The 21541-nt window shown below is 36.8% G+C and overlaps 1 protein-coding gene and 1 long non-coding RNA gene across 3 annotated transcripts in view; one reads left to right on the forward strand and one right to left on the reverse strand.

The window, feature by feature from the left end:
* MALRD1 (MAM and LDL receptor class A domain containing 1) overlaps positions 1–21541 on the reverse strand; it is a 268212-nt gene that overhangs the window by 51900 nt on the left and 194771 nt on the right. Inside the window, exons 32-33 of the mRNA XM_035545162.1 lie at positions 21268–21469; positions 5560–5835 (exon numbers count right to left, since the gene is read on the reverse strand). Of these exons, the coding sequence (XP_035401055.1) occupies positions 5560–5835; positions 21268–21469 (478 nt within the window). The remainder of the gene's footprint in view (positions 1–5559; positions 5836–21267; positions 21470–21541) is intronic.
* LOC118247328 (uncharacterized) overlaps positions 1–21541 on the forward strand; it is a 65775-nt gene that overhangs the window by 17963 nt on the left and 26271 nt on the right. The window lies entirely within an intron of this gene.

Genomic DNA, 21541 nt, shown 5'->3' on the forward strand with positions numbered 1-21541 from the left:
AGGGAATTTGCTGCTGGTGACAGCAGGATAAAAACAACAACGACTATTATTTCCTTTTCTAGCACAGGTCCAAATGAAAGCTCTCTCTTTTACAATGGCAAATACATCCCTTACTAAGTGGAGTCCACACTTTGTCACTTACTCATGGATATCACATTTTTCCGGTCCCTTCTGTTATGTATGTGATGTAGATTCTGTTGTGTAACTATTCCCTCACTGTCTGCTCTCTGTTCCCTATTCCCTCACTCTTGTCTGCTCTCTATTCCCTTGACCACTCAGTCTCGCCAAATAGGTCTTGGCAGACAGAAAAAAAAAACAACAGATTACAGCATCACTCCACTTATGTGGTGCTTTCCATGATCCACACTTGTAGCATATCCTACCGTCTATCTCAGGATCTTGTCAGCTTTCCAGAATGTAACTGGCAGTCCCATGCCCTCTGTTGCACTGTCCTAACCAAATAATAATTTCATATTTACTTTGTATGCAATCAGATCCAAATCCTTGACAATCTTTGCAATTTGGGGGATGATGTCCCAATGGTATTTGAACTACTTTTCTAAGTGTTCATTTGCACAAAAATACCCAGTCGGTAAATATAATTGCATGTTCAGACTAGAGCTTCAACAGAAACAAAGTTGGAAATTTGACATAAAGCATATTTAACTCAATAATTCTTTGTGTGTGCTTTAGATCTTGTATGCCTGCACAGATATTTTGAGGAGACCACAAACGTGGATATAAAGTACTGTTTATGTTTTGTCATATATATTATGACTTACACAGAGATTCAGTTCCTGAGCTTTTACTTGCATTGAGGGTTGTGGTAAGAAGTGTCATTCTTTTTGACACTTTTTTAATTCCCCTAGTGCTGGGCTGGCTGATGGACTCATACTTGAAGATCAGATAGAAGAAATACTAATTATTTTTGGCCCATTTATAACTGTTGATCATCAAGGTGGTCTTGATGTATCCCTTTAGCCTGAACAAGCTTATTGCACTGAGATTTTTATACCACTTACAGAGGGAAACTTCATAACAATGGATCTGACTGCTCAATGCTTTGTACAGATCCAGCATTTAAGAGAAAAAGGACAATAACACTAAATTATTGGTGCAGAGGTAAGTAATGTTAAGAACACATTTTAAAGATGTTATTTCTCTCATTGCATTAAAACTAAAATTAATATTGATTACTGTTAAAACAGTTGCAAGTAGCCTCAAATTTCTCCTACTAATTATTCTTTACTTTTGTGAAAGGCCTTCAAGTGCTTTTGGGATAAAGATATTAAAGACATTAATAACAGTGAAGTTATTAAAGTGAAAATATATTTTCACCTATATATCAGTTTTCCAGTCTAAATTAAAACTCTCAAAAGGATAAAAATCTCAGAGTCCACTTATCATAGAATGGTTTGGGTTGGAAGGGACCTTAAAGATCATCTAGTTCCAAACCCCCTGCCTTATGCAGGAACAACTTCCACTATACCAGGTTGCCCAGGGCCTTGTCCAAACTAGTCTTGAACACCTTCAGGGATGGGGCATCCACAGCTTCTCTGGGCAGCCTGTGCCAGTGCCTCACCACACTCTGAGTAAAGAATTCCCTCCTAACCTCTAATTTAAATCTCCCCCACTTTTATTTTAAAACCATTCCCCCCTGTCCTGTCATTGTCTGACTGAGCAAAAAGTTGCTTCCATCTTTTTATAAGCCCCCTCTAAGTACTGAAAAGCTGCAATAAGGTCACCCTGGAGCCTTCTCTTCTTTAGGCTGAACAGCCCCAGCTGTCAGCCTTTCTTTCATAGCAGAGGTGCTCCAGCCCTCTGATCATCTTCATGGCACTCCTCAGGACCTATTCTAAAGATCAACATCCTTCTTGTGCTGGAGGACCAAGCCTGGACACAGTACTCCAAGTGAGGCCTCACGAGAGCAAACTAGATGTGGACAATCACCTCCCTTGACCTGCTGGCCATGCCTCTGTTGATGCAACCCAGGATGCAGATGGATTTCTGGGCTGCAAGTGCAGACTTCTGGCTCATGTCGAGCTTTTCATCCACCAGAACCCCCAAGGCTTTCTCTACAAGGCTTCTCTCAATGAGTTCTCCCCCCAGTCTGTGTTTTTGTCTGGGATTTCCCTGGCCCAGGTATAGCACCTTGCACTTAAGTGAACCTTAGTTGCACTTGTTGAACCTTGTTAGGTTCACATGGGCCCACTTTTCAAGCTTGTCTAGGTCCCTTTGGATGGCATCCCTTCCTTCTGTCGTATCAATTGCACCACCCAACTTGGTGTCATCTGCAAACTTGCTGGGGATGCACTCGATCTCACTGTCTATGTCATTGATAGAGATATTAAACAGTACCAGTCCCAAGACAGACCCCTGAGGGACCCCGCTCATCACTGGCCTCCACCTGGATATAGAACCATTGACCATCACTCTCTAGGTGAAGCTTCAAGCCAATTCCTTATCCACTGAATTGTTCACATTTCAAATTCATCTGTCTCCAATTTGGAGATCAGGATGTCATGTGGGAACGTGTCAAAGGCCTTGCAGAAGTCCATGCAGGTGACATCAGTTGGTCTACCCTTGTCAACTGATGAAGTTACTCCATCATAGAAAGCCACCAGATTGGTCAGGCATAATTTGCCCTTGATGAAGCCTTCACTCTTTGGAAGTTCAGGGTCCTGACTTTGTTCTTCATCAGGCCCATATTCCTTGAGATCACAAACTCAACCAGGGAGCAGTCACTACAGCCCAGACTGCCTCCAGTCTTAACGTCTCTAATGAGCTCTTCTGCATTGGTAAGCACCAGGTCCAGTAACACTTATCCTCTGGCTGGTGTATTATATACCACTTGAAGGTATATCATTTTTAATATTTACAAGGTAATTAAAATTTAACAGAACTACAACAAATATGTTTTAGAGTACTTTGGAGTACTACAGAGAACTGAGAAATCATTGTTTATTCCTTGCTATTAGCACTTGGGTTAGATGTTATTGCATCCTGTGGAAAGCAATATACATATGTTAATACATTTATTTTATACTCTTACCATTATAAGCAACCAATTAAAAAAAATAGATTAAATAGGTGAGATAAAGTGCTCTTCACCATAGTTATCAGTGAGAAGAGGGATGGCCAAGTAGAACATCTATAACTGGAAAACAATTCCAAGATTTTTTTGTTAAAAGCAGCTAGTAACAAAGTCTACCATGTTAGTAGGTATAATACGGTATTCATACTGTACAACTTAACTGCTGAGTAAACTCTACAGGAAATTCTGCCTGCATAAATCTCTAAATCATGCCGAAAAGCATTCCTGTGGTAGAAATGTTGGTTGTAGTAGAGATCTGACTAAAGCACTTTTGTTTGTTTTTCTTTGTGCTGGCCTACTTTTGCACTTTATACTTAATTTTTGCAGGACATAGAAGATAAATCTCTCAGATGAATTCCTGGAATCAGAAGTCAGAACATTTTTGAACATTTATTGTTACACTTAAATGAATGAAATTGCTAAGAGACATGGCATACACACAATGGAAGGTGTCAGTAATTCCTGAATTTAAATTTTCTAAAATTATCAGGACGACATGATCTTCACCAAGAAAACAAAAACCCACAGCCTGTTTCTGAAATCCTACTCTGTGTTCATAACTGGTTAAGAAAAAGAATAAATCAATTTCAGGTCTCTACAAAATCTGAAAAGAAACCTCACAGTCTATTATTACAGTACACATAGGCTGGAGTTACTAGCACAGCACTCAATGATTTTATAGATTATGCAAATATTTCAATATCTAACAAATTCTGTTTAGTCTATTTCCTTTTCCTCTCTCTCACTTTTCCCCATCAACAAACTTACATGGCATTTCACAAGTTAAAAGTAGACAGCTAGAGATGAAATGCTGTGCGTTCATAGCGTATATATTTCGGTGAGAGAACTGAGTGCATGACAGTAATCAGCTTTTCACTGATTCCATTCCAAACCACCACTAACCACTTACTTTTTGCTTTGCCCTGCAACCAATATCTTGATAGAAAAACACAAGTTGCTGCTTTTGTATTCGCGTCTCATATTGTCAAAACTTACAGGTTTGTGTCATCAAAACTGAATATTGGAGTAGCAATATGATTACAGATGTAACAGAGTTCCCACCTCACATACAATTCCAAGGTTTATAATAACTACAGAGAATTTTTGTTCTTTGAATAGACCAGGAGTTCATTTCCCCTCTTTCTCTGGGCATTGCTTAGAAGTCAAAGGCAATGAAATGATATCTCAGTTGTTTGGAAGCACACATTAGCTACTGTGGTCTGGCATTGGGATGTACATGTAATGGGATACAGCAGAGACGTCTCTAGTAGAGGAGGGGCTGAGGAGGCAACGGGATTGAATGAAGATAAATTAAGAGATGTGTATTTGATCTTTGGGGCAAGTAGAATTTCCACATGCTTTTGGGGCACACAGACTTTAAGGCCTCTTACAAAATCATATTTTTCACCAACAAAACCATGTATACAGATAGGCTGCAAAGCCCATCCTATGTATATGGAGACATTTTTAAAAGAAATTGCTTGTGTACTGACCTGCACGTATATTCAGTAGTTTTGATCCAAATGATTAAAGAACTGTAATTCCTATCCTACTGGAAACTGATATTTTACTAATTGCTTTAGTTCTAATCAGGTGAAAAATAAAAAGTTAAAAAAACTTGCAGAATTAAAAGATTAGAAAATAATGCTCTCCTATGTGTAAAAAACTATGTAGCTAATTATTCTGGCTTTCCTGTAATGAAACATCTGGTCAAGCGCTGATACAGGCTTCCTATAGAGGTGGTTGATGCCCCATGTTTATCAGTGTTCAAGACATTTAGACAATGCCCTCAATAACGTACTTTAACTTTCAGTTAGCCTTGAAGAGGCCACGTAGTTGGACTAGATGGTCTTTGAAGGTCTCTTCCAACTGAATTTTCAATTTGGCTTCAGTTCATCTGCCAAAAATGAAACATTTTGAAATGGGCAGATGCTCACTTTTGTGTCTATCTGAAACTTCATGGTGTCTCTTTATAGTTACAGTTGAAAGCCTGTTATTCTTGTGTTTTATTGTGGGCCATTCTCCTTGGTCAGGGCACAGATTGCTGCTACTAGATGAACAGACTTGCTTTTGAAATCCTTGAAAGAACAGGAGTTCTGTGAATGGTACTGAATTGCAGAAATCTCTCTGTCATATTGTAAAGAGATGAGACAATGAAAATGCAACTCGCTGATCTATGGAAAACAGTGGAAATGCTTTCAATTATTAACAGAAATACAATGCAAACATTTTCAAGCATTTGTCAAAGTCGATAGCCAGGGAATAAGAAAGCATGAACAAAATTGTTCGCAAATGTAGAGTGTCTCTCCAGGTAACGCATTATAGGCAATATAAACAATGTTTTTTCTTGACTAGGGAATAACAAATTCTACACTACATCATGTTGCTCTTTTTCATGTCACTGTTTTAGGAAAGAAAGTTAGCATGGTAGCATGGCTATAACTGTAGCAATGAAAGTAACTTACAGCAGCCAACTTCATCTTCATTAAGGGGGCAATCAGGCACACCATCGCATATCAGGAGGGCTGGGATGCAGCCTTTGGAAGGACACAGGAACTCCATTTTTTTGCAGGAGTTCGGAGATACACTGGAAGGGGTCCTTGTGGGACAGTTCATTTCATCACTTCCATCCACACAGTCTTGAACACCATTACATTTTGCATCAAGGGACAAACACTGCTGCACATATGCACATGTGAACTGTTCACTGCTGCAAGCTGGAGGCCGTGGTTCAGCTGGTCCTACAAGGAAAAAACAAAGCCCAGAAAGGAATATTTATTGGTTATCTTCTTTCAGTAATCACCTATATTGCCTCTGAGAAGTGTATAGGCGCTGCTGGGAAGGCAACCGATTTTGAATATAAAGTCTTTTAAAAAAGTAAAATAACTTGGATAAAAGCACAGCTCCTAAGCAGAGAACACTATTAAAACACACACTTTGTCACATTATACTAACTACATTGCTGCTGTTGCAGTATTTGGCTTCTAAAGCTCAAATCCAGCATTTCTTTTGATCCCATTATTGCTTCTGCCATGTTTGTACAGAAAGGTTAATACCAAAGTATTAGGGAAACTTACCAGTATCAGGAAAAGGTTAAAAAATATTCTTGAAACCCCTCAAGATCTTCCTCTATTTGTATATTGAATGGATAAAAAAATATTCAAAGAGCATGTATGATTAACAAGGAACTTATTTCATACAAAGCTGTTATCCATAGTAAGGTCTGAACCATCAGCAAAGTAAGAAACAAAGATTTTTTACTAATAATTTATTATCATTAGGATTCCGTAGCTTTGCCTGACTTGATAGAGAATTTAATCAAATAAATGACTAGGTAACACTTGTCAGAGCACAACTGAAAACAAGAATAAAATTATTTTTAAATTAAAAAATTTAACTTATTCACACAACTGACAAAGGAAGAAGTGTTCCATTTTTGCTTACTGGAAAAAATACTGGAAAACAAACAGACAAACAAAAAAAACACGTTCTGTGATCATTTACACAAATTAATTGAAGACATTTAAACTCCCCTTTCTTCCTACTAAAATCACTGCAACTGAATGTTACCAGCAGAAACATCAGAACTATTTGTGAAAGCTGAATTCTAAGAAGCTGTTTATACTGACCTTATGTTCTTCACACTACCAGTGTCTCCCAGGGGAGAAATTTGACTTTTTTGTTGTTGTTTTGGTTTGGTTTTTTGATGTGCAGGGAAAGGAAAAAAAAAGTCTAGAATTTCATCGTATGCATTTAATCTTTTTCTAGGTCAATTTGTGACAGATGAGTAAAGAAACTATTAATATTATAATCGTAAGCAACAAGGGAAAGACAAATTTATGTCAACACCTTTGAAAAAGATAGCAGGATGCTGAAGAAGAGCAGATCAAATGCAAAAGTTCATGGGTGGGTCTTAGCTTGTCTTTTGAGAAGGTGCAAGCATTGCCCTCTGACCTCAGAAGTCAAATGCTACAGATACATGGATTTTTGCATTATTTTGCTACTTTTAATCCAATCAGCATAGGATCGTGTATATTCTGTGCTACTAGGATGCAGTTGTACAGTGGGAGAACTTTGCTGAAACATGCTCTGTTTCTAAAATAACTGCGTCATGAATATCAATAGTATTTTGGCCGAAGATGAATTGCTAATATATTCAGATAAACTGAATACATAATATTAGTTTACCATCTTGTCACCAGCAAAACAATTACAAGGAAGAAGAGCTCAAACTCTGCTGTCTAACGTTGACCCTTACAAGCTTAGCAATCCTTTACCTTCATGTTGAGTCAGATAATCACAAATGAATAGCTTCATACAATATTCCTGATATCATTTTATACTGACAGTATAAATTCATGTTGCCAGAAAAGATGTATTTCATACATTGGTCATAATATGCACATAAAACAACAATAATGGATTTTGACACAGTAAAAATAATAACCTACTGATTTTTTTTGTTTGTTTGAATTCAGAATTAAACCATAAATCCCCTAAAGGCATGTACTTTTAAAAGGGATGAAAAAGATTACATTCATGATGTGTTCTATAAACGTGTTACTCAAAAAATTACTTTCACTTTTCACTTATGCTACTTCAAAAGGAATATGAAAGTTGTCTCTAGATAATTATAGAAATTTTAATAACACACTGAATTTATTTTTAAATGAAGTTTTTTTGTTTTGTTTTGTTTTTTTGTTTTCAAACTTTTGGTCCTATGTTTTAGAAAATCTTTTCAAAAAATGAATTGTTTTATAATCTTAGTTTGTATTTTCTCTGAAAAAAAAAGAATGGAATTATGATATTAGATAACTATATTTTTCTTTTGTTACCTCTGACCCTTTTTGTCATAGTACCTACGAAGTATTTAAGAAGTGAAAATGACTTAAGCTGCAGTCATTTCCACCAAGGGATGCACTTCTGCAGAGTTCAGTTTTAATTTGCCTGTGCTTGTTCTGTTACAGTGGAAATTAACCCCACACAATTTCTTAACAAATTGCAACTATACTGTTAATACATTTGCCTTTCCTATGGTCACTTATTGCAGGAACAATTGCATTTACAGAACATTTGTGAGTATTTTTAACACACTTTGTTTCCCTATAACTGTCATATTCATTATATGTTTGCTAGTAGGTTTTTACCTGAGTTTGTTCTCCAATAAAATTTTAAATCTATTCTTAAATCAATAATGCTTGAATGTGTTGTTACGAATCTGGTCTTGTGTGTTAAACTATCTTCAGGCTTTTGTAGCACTGATCAGTTTAGCCTTATGATCTCAGTCATAAAAAGTGCACATGCATGTAAATGGGCCCTTACTAAATTCAGTAGTTAAGCAAATGCCTGAGTGCTTTTTTAAATGAAGGATTATTAGATTTTTTTCTGTCATGATTCCCTATTGTTTTTAGAAAATAATGCATAGAAACAAATTCTTCCTGACTTGCACACCAATTATTTTAGCGTGCAGTATTCACCAAGAGCAGTGAAGATGTCTTCACACTGAAAGTTACATTAGGCGTAAGGTTACCAAGGGTCTTGTTAACTCTGTTTTATGTTTTCGGTACATTCATAAACATCCAAAGCAATATCCTGAAATGAGCAAAATCATTTTGGATCATAAATAAGATGGGAACATACCTCGAAGGCCACAAGAATATCACCTTGTTTACTAAGTCACATTACGTATCAGTTAGTTCTTGTCTACTTGGTTTCCAATTCACTATGAAAATTGCTCTGGATAACAGTCTATAAATTGTTATGATTGCTGTGATCTGCAAAAACTGAATGCCTGAGTTCAATCTAGTTTCTTTACATAAAGTAGGCAATATTTTTTCTTAATTATAAATTAACTGTGTCTGCTTTAAAGAAATTAAAATTTATAAAACATTAATTAGTATTTATCTAATAGTTAAAACTGACTAATTGGAAATATAAAAATCTAGACAATCATTAACTAATTCCAATCTGAAAAGAAATTGTAAGCAACATATCGTTAATGCAAAACTAATTACTTGCATTTAAAGCTGCTATCTATGTAGTCATTTATATTAGGCTCATTGTTGCAGTATCTGCTGTTGACATGTTTCATTCTTAACAGTGGCAATATTCATTCAGTTTCCTTGTTGCTGGGAAGATTTGAACTAAAATGTTAACACACCAATATGGTTTGCAGGGAAAAATGAGCTGGCACTAATAAAAGACTCATAATAAATATCTTTCACTGTCCTGAGTTGCACTCACCTTGCTCAACCTTAAAAGCTAACTTTAAACTTCAGCATATACTTGAGCACTATATCCAGTCTGTAGATATATATGACAGTTATGTAAACAACAGAATCTAAATTTCTTTTTTCAGTACTAATTAGGCTATCCATCTGTGGCATTTCAGTAACTTAAAATCATACGATTCAACAATTGCCTAACCCTGACATGCCAGAAAAATATTTCCCTCACCTTTCGCTGGTAAAAAGTGTGGAAAAGATGTTCCCAATCCACTACTCATCTCCTTAGTGTTGTGTGACTCTAATTTTCAGACCACATTCAGGAGTGGGAGAGATATTGTACAGGTTTCTTTTTAAAAATCAGTGTCTATTTGAAGCTGTTTAAGGATTTGGAGATAAATCCACTGACAGTGGTATGTTCTAAGAAACACAGGATAAAAGCTTAGCTTTCTGTATCCAAGCTGCATGATCACTGAAAACCAGGACTGGAGATACTCAGTAATACTTTCAGTATTAGCACACAGATGAAAAGCAGACTAAACAAAAACAATTTCAGAGAAAATAACCTCTGCTCTTCTGAACACTGAGTCTGGATTTAGATCTGCAGGAAAACAGCAGCAAATTGTTGAAGTTCCATTATACCTAAGGAATCATGATTTTTTAAGTAGCAAGCTCAGAACATGTATTTATTTATTTTTACTTTGCACTTTTTTTTACATTTATTTTTATGTTGTACATGGCAAATAATCAAAATTAAAGTTTTTTTAAAAGTTCATATAAAATCTACTTGTACTTCATAAAAGGACATTTTAATTATGAGTTTATAATTGGGTCCTAAAATCCTTTGTGAAAATTGCTCATGCAACTGTGTTTGGTGAGTAATAACTTAAGGACCAAGATATGCTACCCTACCAGCATCCTCACACATCAAAGAGAAATTGGGTAGCTGAGTGTGGTGGTTTCACACTGATGGCTGGCTAAACTCCACCACACTGCTCCCTCACTTCCCTTCCTCAAAGGAACTAGGGGAGAAAATACAATGAAAAAGCACTCAAGGGTTGAGATAAGGACAGGGAGATTGCTCACCAATTACCATTGCAGGCAAAACAGACTCAAGGAGATTAATGTAATTTATTGTCTATTACTAAAAGACTAGAGGAGCAAGAAATTAAAAGCAAACTAAAAACACATCCCCCCTCCCTCCCTTGAGTGGCACAGGGGAAAAGGGGAATGGGGGCTGCAGTCAGTCCATAATATTTAATTTCTGCCACTCCTTCACAGTCACTCTCTGCCCCTGCTCCAATGTGGGGTCCCTCACACGGGATGCTGTCCTTCCTGAAGTGAGCCTGCAGGGGCTGCACACAGGCAGCAGCTCTTCAAGAACTGCTCCCACATGGCTCCGTACCACGGGGTCCATCTGTCAGGAGCAAACTGCTCCAGCACGGGTCCCCCACAGGTGGCAGCTTCCCCCAGACCCCCTGCTCCTGCGTGGGCTCCTCTCCACGGGCTGCAGCTCCGGCCTGGGGCCTGCTCCTGAGGGGGCTCTCCATGGGCCGCAGCCTCCTCCAGGCCACATCCACCTGCTCCACCGGGGGCTCCTGCACGGGCTGCAGCGTGGAGATCTGCTCCATGTGGGACCCATGGGCAGCAGGGGGACAGCCTGCTCCACCAGCGGCCTCTCCACAGGCCACAGGGGAACTGCTGCTGCATGCCTGGAGCACCTCCTGCCCTCCTTCTGCACTGACCTGGGGGCTGCAGGGCTGCTTCTCACTCCCCTCTCTCAAGCAGCAGTTTCTTTTTGTTTGGTTGTTTTTTCTATTTCCCCTTCCTTCAATCTGTTCTCACTGAGGTCCAACCATCCTGGCTCACTGGTTCATCTCTGGCCAGCATTGGATCCTTTTTGGAGTTGACTGGAGCTGGCTCTGATCTGACAGGGGGCAGCTGCTGGGCTCTGCTCGCAGAGGTCACCCCTGCAGCCCCCCCTGCTTTGAAAACCTTGGCATGCAAGCCCAATACACTGAGATACATGAAAAATCAAAAACCTGGAGCCAACTTTTGTATGTACTGCTTCATGAAGTGCAATAACTGCAGCTGAATATACCTGTATGCCCTTGTTGTCATATAAAATGGGTGCTCTTAGGGATGTTTTTATATCAATGTGTTAACCATCAAAACATCTGTTACACTAAATAGAGTTTTGGAGCTGATGATTTGGGATGATTTACAGTGTGAAAAGTCTTCTGTGAATGAAGTACTCATGGTCAACAACACAATTCCATATTCATGGGATGGGGATTTCTGAAATACTTATGAAATGTTTGATGAACATTTTCTGTATACAGATGCTTTGTTGCACTGTTGTCTGTCATCTACGGAGTGTGACTGGGCACATGGTATTGATGATGCTTCCTGGCTGCATGCCAAGCTTCAACATGTGACACGAGTCCAGCCACAGGAAACAGCATAGCTGCTATTTCCCAAATGGTAATATAAAATGATAGTATAAATGTTCATATTACACAGTCATTAGCACAGCCAGAAACATACAAACATACTTAAATTACATGAAACAAGACCTCCATGATATGCATTTCTTTTCTGTCTTCCTTATTCAGATACCAAGATTCCTGCAGAGTAGGTCTCCATATATTCATGTATCATCTATTAACAGTGAATTCTACTTAAGACTAGTAGACATTGGCATTAAAATCAACACCAGAAAGCATGAAATAATGTTACCACACACTATTATGCAGCATTAGCTCAGTTGTGTGAGAGCTTGCTCTAAAGTCCGTTTAGGTAAATGGGCAGACATTGATTTTAATGGGTCTTGCATCAGACCCTTGAAAACTAACAATCTGTGTGATACATTTGCATAAGTAGTTTGCCTACTAAATCTAATAAAAACTGCAGACCTATTAACTGTAGCTAAAAGAGTCAAAAATAAACCCCTCCAACAGTTTCCATTAGACAAGAGTATAAATTAATTTCAGACCCAATCCAGTGCATTAATTAAGTTGAAGTAAGTGGCAGTCTTCACTTTCACTTCAGTACACGCTGGATCAGGGCATGAAATCAGCCTATTCAAGGTGGCTGCAAGGAAGCAACCTCGTTTAAAAAAATTCAATGCACTGAACTTGTTCAAATACTTTTACAAGCTGTCCATGAGTCTTTATCTATGTAAGTAAGGCATCTGCAACAAAATAAAACGTTCATGTCAAAGCTTAAAGAAAAAAAAAAAGGGTACGTGTATGTGGGGAATTGAGCATGGATAATTGAATATATAGTTCTCTTCCCCTTTTGAGAATACAGACGTATAGGGCAGGGTGCTGGAAAAGATCCCAGAAACTCTGTTACAAAGCCAAATTTAACAAAACCAGAACTTGTCCCAGTGATATCACAGTTTTGTATATCTGTGCAGAATTGTGCAGAATGTATTTTAAAGGAACCCTATTTGCACACATAAGTAACATGCTGCTAGTAAAATCAAGCTATATAATTTCCACTCAGAGATCTACCAGTAAAGACTGGAATTTACTTACTACCTATGAACAGCCATAGCAATATTTATCACATTTCTGCTAAGAGCAGTCCAGAAATTGCAAGCTATGCCTGTTATCATAATGCATTTATTTATTTATTAAGAGCAACAAAGAACTGGAGAAACTGTGAAGCTTTAGTTTCCAGCAAAGTGATAGGGGACAGGCTTAGAGTAGAGAAAAGAACAACTGGTTATCAGGACAATTTTCATAGATGGAGCGGTAACACAATGCTATGCTTTTTTTTTTTTTTCTCAGCTTAACTTCTAATGAAAAGCAGTTTGTACAGCTACAAATTTTCCATCACCTACTAAGAATCTCCTGAAGAAAAACTCTGGTAAACTCTTCATAATTTGATAAATCTGAGCTTTACTCTAGATGAGGAGAAAAGTAAGTCTTACCTAATGAAGAAATCTGAGAATTTTCTTCTCTCCAACACAGTCTCATGAAAACAATTATTTCCAATAATATTTTTTTTATGAACAAACTAAATGTAAAGCATCACCTCTCTGATCTGAGTCTTTTTTGTTTGTTTTTTATTGTTGTGCATGTGTATGTAAATAAATGAGATGATTCTAAAACACTATTAATAAATCCAAAGACTTTTAATCTCTTAAAAAGCAACTAGCTTGACTCAGATTTCAAGATTCTGAAAGTATAAGAAGGCAGAGAGAAACTGGAGAATTTGGACAAATATGTTTATTTATGCATGATACAATTGCATTCAGGACTTGCCACTAATTATGCTAGTTTATGTTCTCTAACTGTCTCATCCTAGAAATATTCCCTACTTCTCTTCCTATGAAATTCGCGAAAATTGTGGCTTCACTGACAGCTAGGCCTGTGCACAGGAAGATACTGAAATAGGCTGAAGAATCTCTCTAAGGTGCTATTCTGTACCTTTTTTTTTTTTTTTTTGCTTTAAAAATGCAGGAATGTCCTATCTCTGCCAAGCAAAGAAGTTCTAAACCACATTCTGATTAGTTTCAGGGAGAGACTAGTTAACTAGAGAAACTATTCACAAATATCCCCAGTCCTCTATCACTTCTTCCTTGCTTCTCTCTTCCACTCCTTTGTTTTACAGGTAGACTCCTCCAGCAGCTTCCCCTGAATCATCTCTTGCCCTTGAGGAAAGAAACTCCCTGAGCTCTCAATCTGAGAGAGATTTCTGCTTCACTACAGCATGAGCAGACAAGCTAACAGTGATTCCCCTGGCTCTGCAACTTAAAGAAATCAGAAATTAAGTCTCCTCTACAGAGTTTTTCCCCATGATCTAATGCTGTAGTATGAGCAGCTCAGACAGTTAACCATTCCAGTGTCTCCTGCACTCAGGCTCTGGGAGTTTCAGAGGTGGATTATCAACTCCCTCTAAGCTTTTGTCAGATGAGCTTTGAGGTTTCTAATCTGAAATGACAAGGGACTCAATTTCTGAAGAATGACTACTCAATATTTTCTGAAAATTAAATACCTTTAAGATAACACAGAGCAATTAAAATTATAGTGGCTCAGAGCAATGGGCAAAATATCAGGGGAACCAGCACATGCAGTTCCCTTTCTGTTATATTCTTCCCCAGACATCCTTAGTTGGCCACTACTGGGGACAGGTTATGGTACTCGCTGGACCTTTGTCATATGATGGCTGATCTGAAGTTCTGAACATATCTGTCCTAAATTTTTTGACTAAAATACAATTTCCTTTGTCACGGCTCTTCATTGCAGCATTATCTCCCATGGAAAGTTAGAAAAGACCATCCATAGGAGTAGATCCATCCACCTGTCATGATGATGGCTCAAAGAACGTGCAGATTCAGTTTCTGGAGTATATTAGGTTTTGGGGTAGTGAGAAGCTTTGTGGGCTTTTTTTTTTTTTTTAAAGTAAAGTATTAGTTGGCTTGGGTTTGTGGAGCCAAATCCAGTATTGTAATTCACAGATCCTGATATGCTTTACTTTACAAAAACTGAAAGCTTGCTCAAAGCAAGGATTATTTAAAACTTTTGCAGCAGGTCTAGTTTGTATTTTGCTACAAAGCAATGGAAAGATTTGGACACATTACGGCATGTCAAAGCCATCTTTTCACCTAAGCGAAAGCAGTCAACAACCACTGATTTTACTGTACTTGAGCACCTACACGGCAGATCTCTGACCATTTTGTTGGTAACCTGTGTGGTGAAGTCAAGAACCATGACAACATCAGACAAAAGACTATCTAACACAAGTCTGGGAAATAACACTGAGTTTTGTGCAATTCCACCATAACAGATGACACAGAGACAGCATGTTCTCCTGTCTGCACTGACTGCTTTCTATTATTTGAGTTGCCCCTTTATCTCCAATGTATCCTTATGTAATGATATTTCCTGTTGTACACACATCTTCCAGGTGAAAATGAAGCTGCAGTAGGGTACAGGAGGATAGTCGTAGCACTGGCAGTCCTTTCTCATGTATTACGCTGATAGGCTAAAAATACATAAATAAATATATTTTTAACACTTTGTAGAGGAAGGAATATATGAAAAAACAAAAGTAGAAAAGGGTCTAAAATAAATTATGATAAAAAGTAGTTCGTGAAACAGAAGAAGAGGGAAAAATACTTTAGAGCATTGAGCAGGTACAAGAAGTTATCTATGAAAGAAAGCAGAAAAAAAGCAAATGAAAAATACAGTGTTAAGCAAAAGTTGAAGGGAGATGACAGGAACCCATTTAGATTTATTTTTCTTCAACTTGTTAGTTATTTCACTAAATAATGTCACCAGTTCAGTATCAACAAACACTGAAAGCTTGACTAATGGTGGAAAAGCAAATGCTGTTTTCTCAAACACTCTGGAGGCTAGGGTGCTGGATGATGTTTGCACTTCTGTTTATATCTGAGGTGCACCCAAATATTCATCTTAAAGTATCAACTGAGCATGTCTTTTTTGTTTTGTTTTTTAATAAATGAACACAAAGTGCTTATTTAAAGCATTACTAGAATTTAGAACTCTAAGTATTCAGGAAGTACTAGAATTTCTAAGTATTTAGAAGTATAAGTTCACAAAGCTGTCGCTAAAGAGGGGTTAGTAGAAAACTTCACTTCATGACAGGCCGCAGCAGCAGCCAGTGATGGCTTTGTAGTGAGATTTATGTTCTATCAGCAATCTCCACAAACGCAAATATTTTTGCTTGGGTGATCTTTGGAAGAGATCACAAAAGCAAATGTTTGTCTTTGTTTATGACAAAACAATGAATTGTCATGAGGCATAAATATTTGTCAACAATTAAAGTAGTTCTATATGCCTATATTTTATTAAGCAAGCCTTAAGATCCTACTTTTGGTACATAAAGATGTGTGTAATATGTCTTGAGGGACCACTAACACTTGAAATATTTGAGTTTGATGGGACTGGAAATGATGGCCACCTCACAGTACAATTGTAAATATAAAGTTGTCTCCTTTCTTCTGAAGTTTTGTAGTCGTGTAATAGCATCACGTAATAGCATCACGTAATAGCATCACGTAATAGCATCACGTAATAGCATCAGTCTGTTTAATTAAAAATAATTATCTGTAGAAACTGTGACAAGCCAAATGCAGATATGGCAAGCCAAATGTACTATATATGAAGAACACTTGATAAACATGCTATTTCATGGATGGAAATTTGAATCAATATTGAGAGTGTAAAACATGCATGTATTTATTAATTAGGCTTAATGATTCTGGATTATCAGCCCGATAATATCTTTAAAATATATTTACTACTTATTTACTTCCTGAGAAAACTCTCCCAACACTGTAACTAATATCTCAATATTTAAGTTACACGTACATTTTTCTTCCATTTTACTTCTTCAATGAGTGAAGAAATATAGCATTCTGATTTACGTGAGTGGACTAAAGTTTGCGTGTTAGGCATCTTAATAATGTTTTAATGTTAACTTGGGGATATAAATTCGGAAAAAAGACATTTTAAGAATTTCTGTAATGCCTCCTGTTTTCAGCTGAATTACAAGAGAAAGATATTAATAAACATCTGACTCAATACTTCAGTATTCTTGGTCCATCTGAAACTAGGAATGTAAGGATATTTTAACTTGTATTTTTAAAAATAAAATTATTAAATAAATTAAATAATCAAAATTCTAAACAGTTTAAAATCAAAATATATTTAGAAATGGGTAACAAGTTTTGCAGTCAGTAAAATTCACTGACTCCTGTATTAATTTTTTTGATTATTGGTGGAAAATATAAAGACTTCACAAACATTTATCAGCAGAAAATAGCTGACCTTGGAAATGGTAAGAGTACATCTCATTCAGCAGTTAATGCTGAACTACGGTAGATCCTGTGCTACTAGCAGCTGGCACTGCAGCTTTCTCCATGCACGAGCATCAGCTACAAGTTACTTCTGCAGAAAGCCAGGGACTAGCTTGATCACATTTTGTTCAAACATTCAGAAATATTCTTCAATCTGAAGAAACTCATGGCTAATGAAGGCTGAGTACTTAAAAAAAAAAAAAAAAAATCTCACCTGAATTAGAGCTGCTGGTAATGCTTTATTGCTTAGAGCTCCCAACTAGCTAAATTGTGATTGCTTCTATTTAGAACATGTTGCCTGAGGAAACCCAAAGTAATTAAAGAAAAGCTGAAAAATAATCATACATACAGAGAGGGGGAAAAATCTTCAATAGTAAAGCTATCTTCTGAAAGAAATAATACTACAAAAAAAAAAACTGTACTGCAGGTATACACACTTCTTTGAGCTAAGTCTTTGAATAAACATGAAGAGCAAAAATTGAAGCAGGTCTGGCAGTGGAGTAGGTAAACTTTCCCACCATTACTGCTAAAGCAAAATGTTCTTGCTCAAATCTCTGCAAGAACCGCATACTGAACTCTCTTTACAGGGCAGCTATTTTGTACTATTTGCAGGTAATTTCAAATTTTACTATCTCAATTTTTAAGTCATTAGTGGAAAATAGAGCCTCCTCCTGAGTAGCTACTCTTTGTCAAGCACGTCTTTGTCTTGATTAAAGTGTCACAGTTCTATTCTTCCTCCTAAACAACTGGATTTGTTTCATTGTACAGATTTTCTGTGGTTCTCTCGCCTCTTTGCAAGCACAGATTTGGCCTACCTAGCCAGCAAGCATGACTAGGAAAGGACACTTGTTTGCAGTACAAAACTGTTAGAGAAATCAAAATTCAGAACACGTGCAAGTAATATCATCTAAATGTTATTTCTGGTCTGGACAGAAGATGATATATCAAGTCACAAACTCACTAGGAGATTGCCTTTCATGATACCATTTATTATTCTTTATTGTTATTAGAATGGGGGAGAAATACACACTTGGGGCAACAGAAAGAGTGACTATAACATTAGAGGAGGCTGGCTGGCAAAGAAACTGGCAGAATTGTCAGGGTGCACATACCACTGTGGAGTGGTTGGAGGAAGCAGAGAATGTTCAAGTTACTTGAATTCAAGAAGTGTTTGGACAACACTCTCAGACTGATATGGCCTGATTTTTTGGGTGGTCTTCTGGGGACCCAGGAGTTGGATTTGATGATCCTTGTGGGTCCCTTTCAACTCGGGATATTCTATGATTCTATGAGAATGTGTGGGCAATATGAAATTAGAAGGCCTGAGAATGGATGACTGGCTAAGTGAGGAACTGGAGATGCATTAACAGAATTTGGAATTGTGGAAGCATCAGGTTTGAGGAGGATGGATCTAGGATATTTAATGCAAACTGTAGGTTACAAATGGAGGTATAAAAAAATATTGTAAGGATAGAAGGCTTAATATCCTAATTCCACACAATGGGCTTAAATGAGTGGAAGAGAATTTACAACAGAGTATGGAAGAGAGATGTTACGTGACAGGAATTAAAAACCATGAAAAAGACCTCCTGCAACCAATGTTTGTTAATTGATGTCTTTCCAATAATCACTTAATGCTAAATTATTTTCCAATAATAACTGTGTATATTCAGAAAGAATTTGTTAATTCATAGGAGAAGAAGCAGCTGAGAGGTATCAGAAAATATGACCTTCAGAACTTCAGAAATTCTGTTAACCAAATTAATGCAAATTAGGACATATCTCTTTTTGGGGGGTGGAGGGACAGGACAAAGAGGGGGGAGTATTTTATTCTTCATTCATTTTAATATCCATTCCTTTTGATATCCTTTACTGACTGGGGGCGGGGGGGGGGGGGGGGCAGGGACAACCAAAACCTTACCTAGGCTGTTTTTAGGGTAATCTATGTCACTTTTGCAAGAGCATTAAAAAAAAAAAAAGAACAATATTTCATACAGAATTTCTGTAGAGATCTTACTTATACCATAAAATCAACATAAAAATGGATACTCTAGTTTCTACACAAGTGAATGCAAAGACAAGCATCCTGCACCTAAGTTAAGCATGTCCACGAAGTTATTTTTCAGATAAGACAACAATACTATAATGCAGAATACAGCAAGACTACTATTTCCCTCTTTTAAGTATTGCAGCTTGTAAGAACTAATTCCAGACTGCTTGCCAGCTTATCATAGAAAGGAATAAGTTGACCCCTGGAGACATCTGTGTGTTCTGCAGCTGGACAAGGAGCCTAGATAACCAACTAAGACTATGTGATTTATTTTTAGGTGGCTGCATGTAGATAAGATGTTTTTGATTCATATTGGTTACATAGGTAACCAATTTAGTTAATCATATTTGAGTGTTTTTGAATCATACTGGTTACTTCTATATAATTATCAATATAGCTAATAAGTTTTATGATATACCATATTTTCAAGGAGTACATAGTATGACACAGGTAGATACTCAGAAATATTCTACAATGGGAAAATCTCTGAAGCCAATTAGAAAACATTACTTCATAAAAATTACATTATTTCTGTAGTTACAATTTCAAGATACCTTAGCATACATTTTCCAAGGAAGACTTTTCCTCCCTCTGAATTCATGCCTGTTCATAATAGATTGCCAGAGTACCATAAAAATAGAAATTTGCTTTATATACATTATTGGAATATAGATCAAAATATATCATTTGACATTTTCACTTCCTGTTCTGCTACATTTAGGCATTTTCATGCTTAATAATTCTTAAGGTATGATTAACAGAAGTTATTAAGATAATAAGGGTAGAACAAGCACTTGTTTATTTATGTGGTTTGCAGCTCATTGTAGTGCATTCCAAAATAATTTTTTCCTGAGCTTACTGGTGGGAAAATAAAAACTTCTGTTGATATTGAGATGGAGAAAATGCCACCTACTTGAATATATATTTCACTTGAAGCTTTAATCAGCATGTGGTTAATTCTCCAAGGAGCTGCTTAATCATCACAATAAGAAAAACAGTGTATTGAACAGATTCACAACTAATTTATACACAAGCTATCCCATCTGAACAATAAGAGCTGTATAAATAGAATGCCATTCAAGAGCATTTTTAAAACATCTGTATTACCTTTTCTTTAGCCATAATTGTTCCCTGTTGTTTCTTATGAATGAAAATCTACACAGAAACTTTCTGTTTCTTCATTCCCTCCCCCTCTTCCTTTTCTCCTTAGAAAATGGGATGGCTGATATTCCTATCAGAATCCCTATTCACACGCATACTTTCCTTTTTTAAAATTAAGTATGACATTATAAGGCATTAGAATTTAATTCATTTTCTTTACAGAGTTCAAGTCACTTAACTTGTCTAGCAGAATTTAGATTATAAACTCTCAAAGAGCTTGATGACAGGGTAAATTTGTTATACTTCTGAGATATTTGGTGAGGAGAAAAAAAGATACAAGAACTAATCATTTTCTTTTTAAAATAATTGTGAATCACTTTGATACTCATAAAACTCTTCCATCTCAAATTATGTCCTTCTTTGACTATTCTCATACAACAGAAAACTGTTACAGTTGAGTGATGATAAATCCCTCTTGAACATGCTTCATAAAAATACTTACAGGCCCTCGATGCCAGTAACATACTGAGTTGCTATAATTAATGATACGTTCAGATGCAAGTTTTAACACAAAACCGTCTTTTACAATCACAGGCAAATATATTTATTCAGACATTGCATTCAGCCAACAAATAGATAGGAATCACTCTGATAGGTGTACTAGCTCCTTTCCTTTAGGGGAAAAGGCACTACTTTTAAAATCTACCATGTGTGTTATATACAATAAATTTGATTTACTCTCCTTTGCACATTTTTCTTTCCTTTGAGAGCACACCATTGCATGACTTGCTGTTATTTCTTTTTGCTATTTTTTTTAACGTGATAAAAATATATTAGTACTGCAGTTATTTAAAAAAAGTAAAATCAAGATTTTGTATCTACGATTCACAGAGATATGAAATGCCCCAATTTTCCTCTTCTTGAAGAGAAAATGGGTATTGTAAATATTTGTGTAATAACATACCTCCATCCATACACTCTGGGGTGAAAGAAATATCATCAAGAGCGAATTCTGTGGGTTCACTTTGCCCCACTTCAGCTTCAAAAGCAACTCTGAAAGGGCTGTTACTGGAGAGGACCACGTTTGCATACATCCATTTGTTTTCTTTATTTCTACTAGAAGACCACATAAGAATATCCATTCCATGTTCTTCAACTACGTATACCTATTGACAACGAAAGAGATGCAACTGAATCAGCATTAAAAGACAGAGGAATGAAGCTAGCTGGAGTAACAT

Source organism: Cygnus atratus, chromosome 2 (assembly GCF_013377495.2).
Source record: "Cygnus atratus isolate AKBS03 ecotype Queensland, Australia chromosome 2, CAtr_DNAZoo_HiC_assembly, whole genome shotgun sequence".
NCBI lineage: Eukaryota > Metazoa > Chordata > Aves > Anseriformes > Anatidae > Cygnus > Cygnus atratus.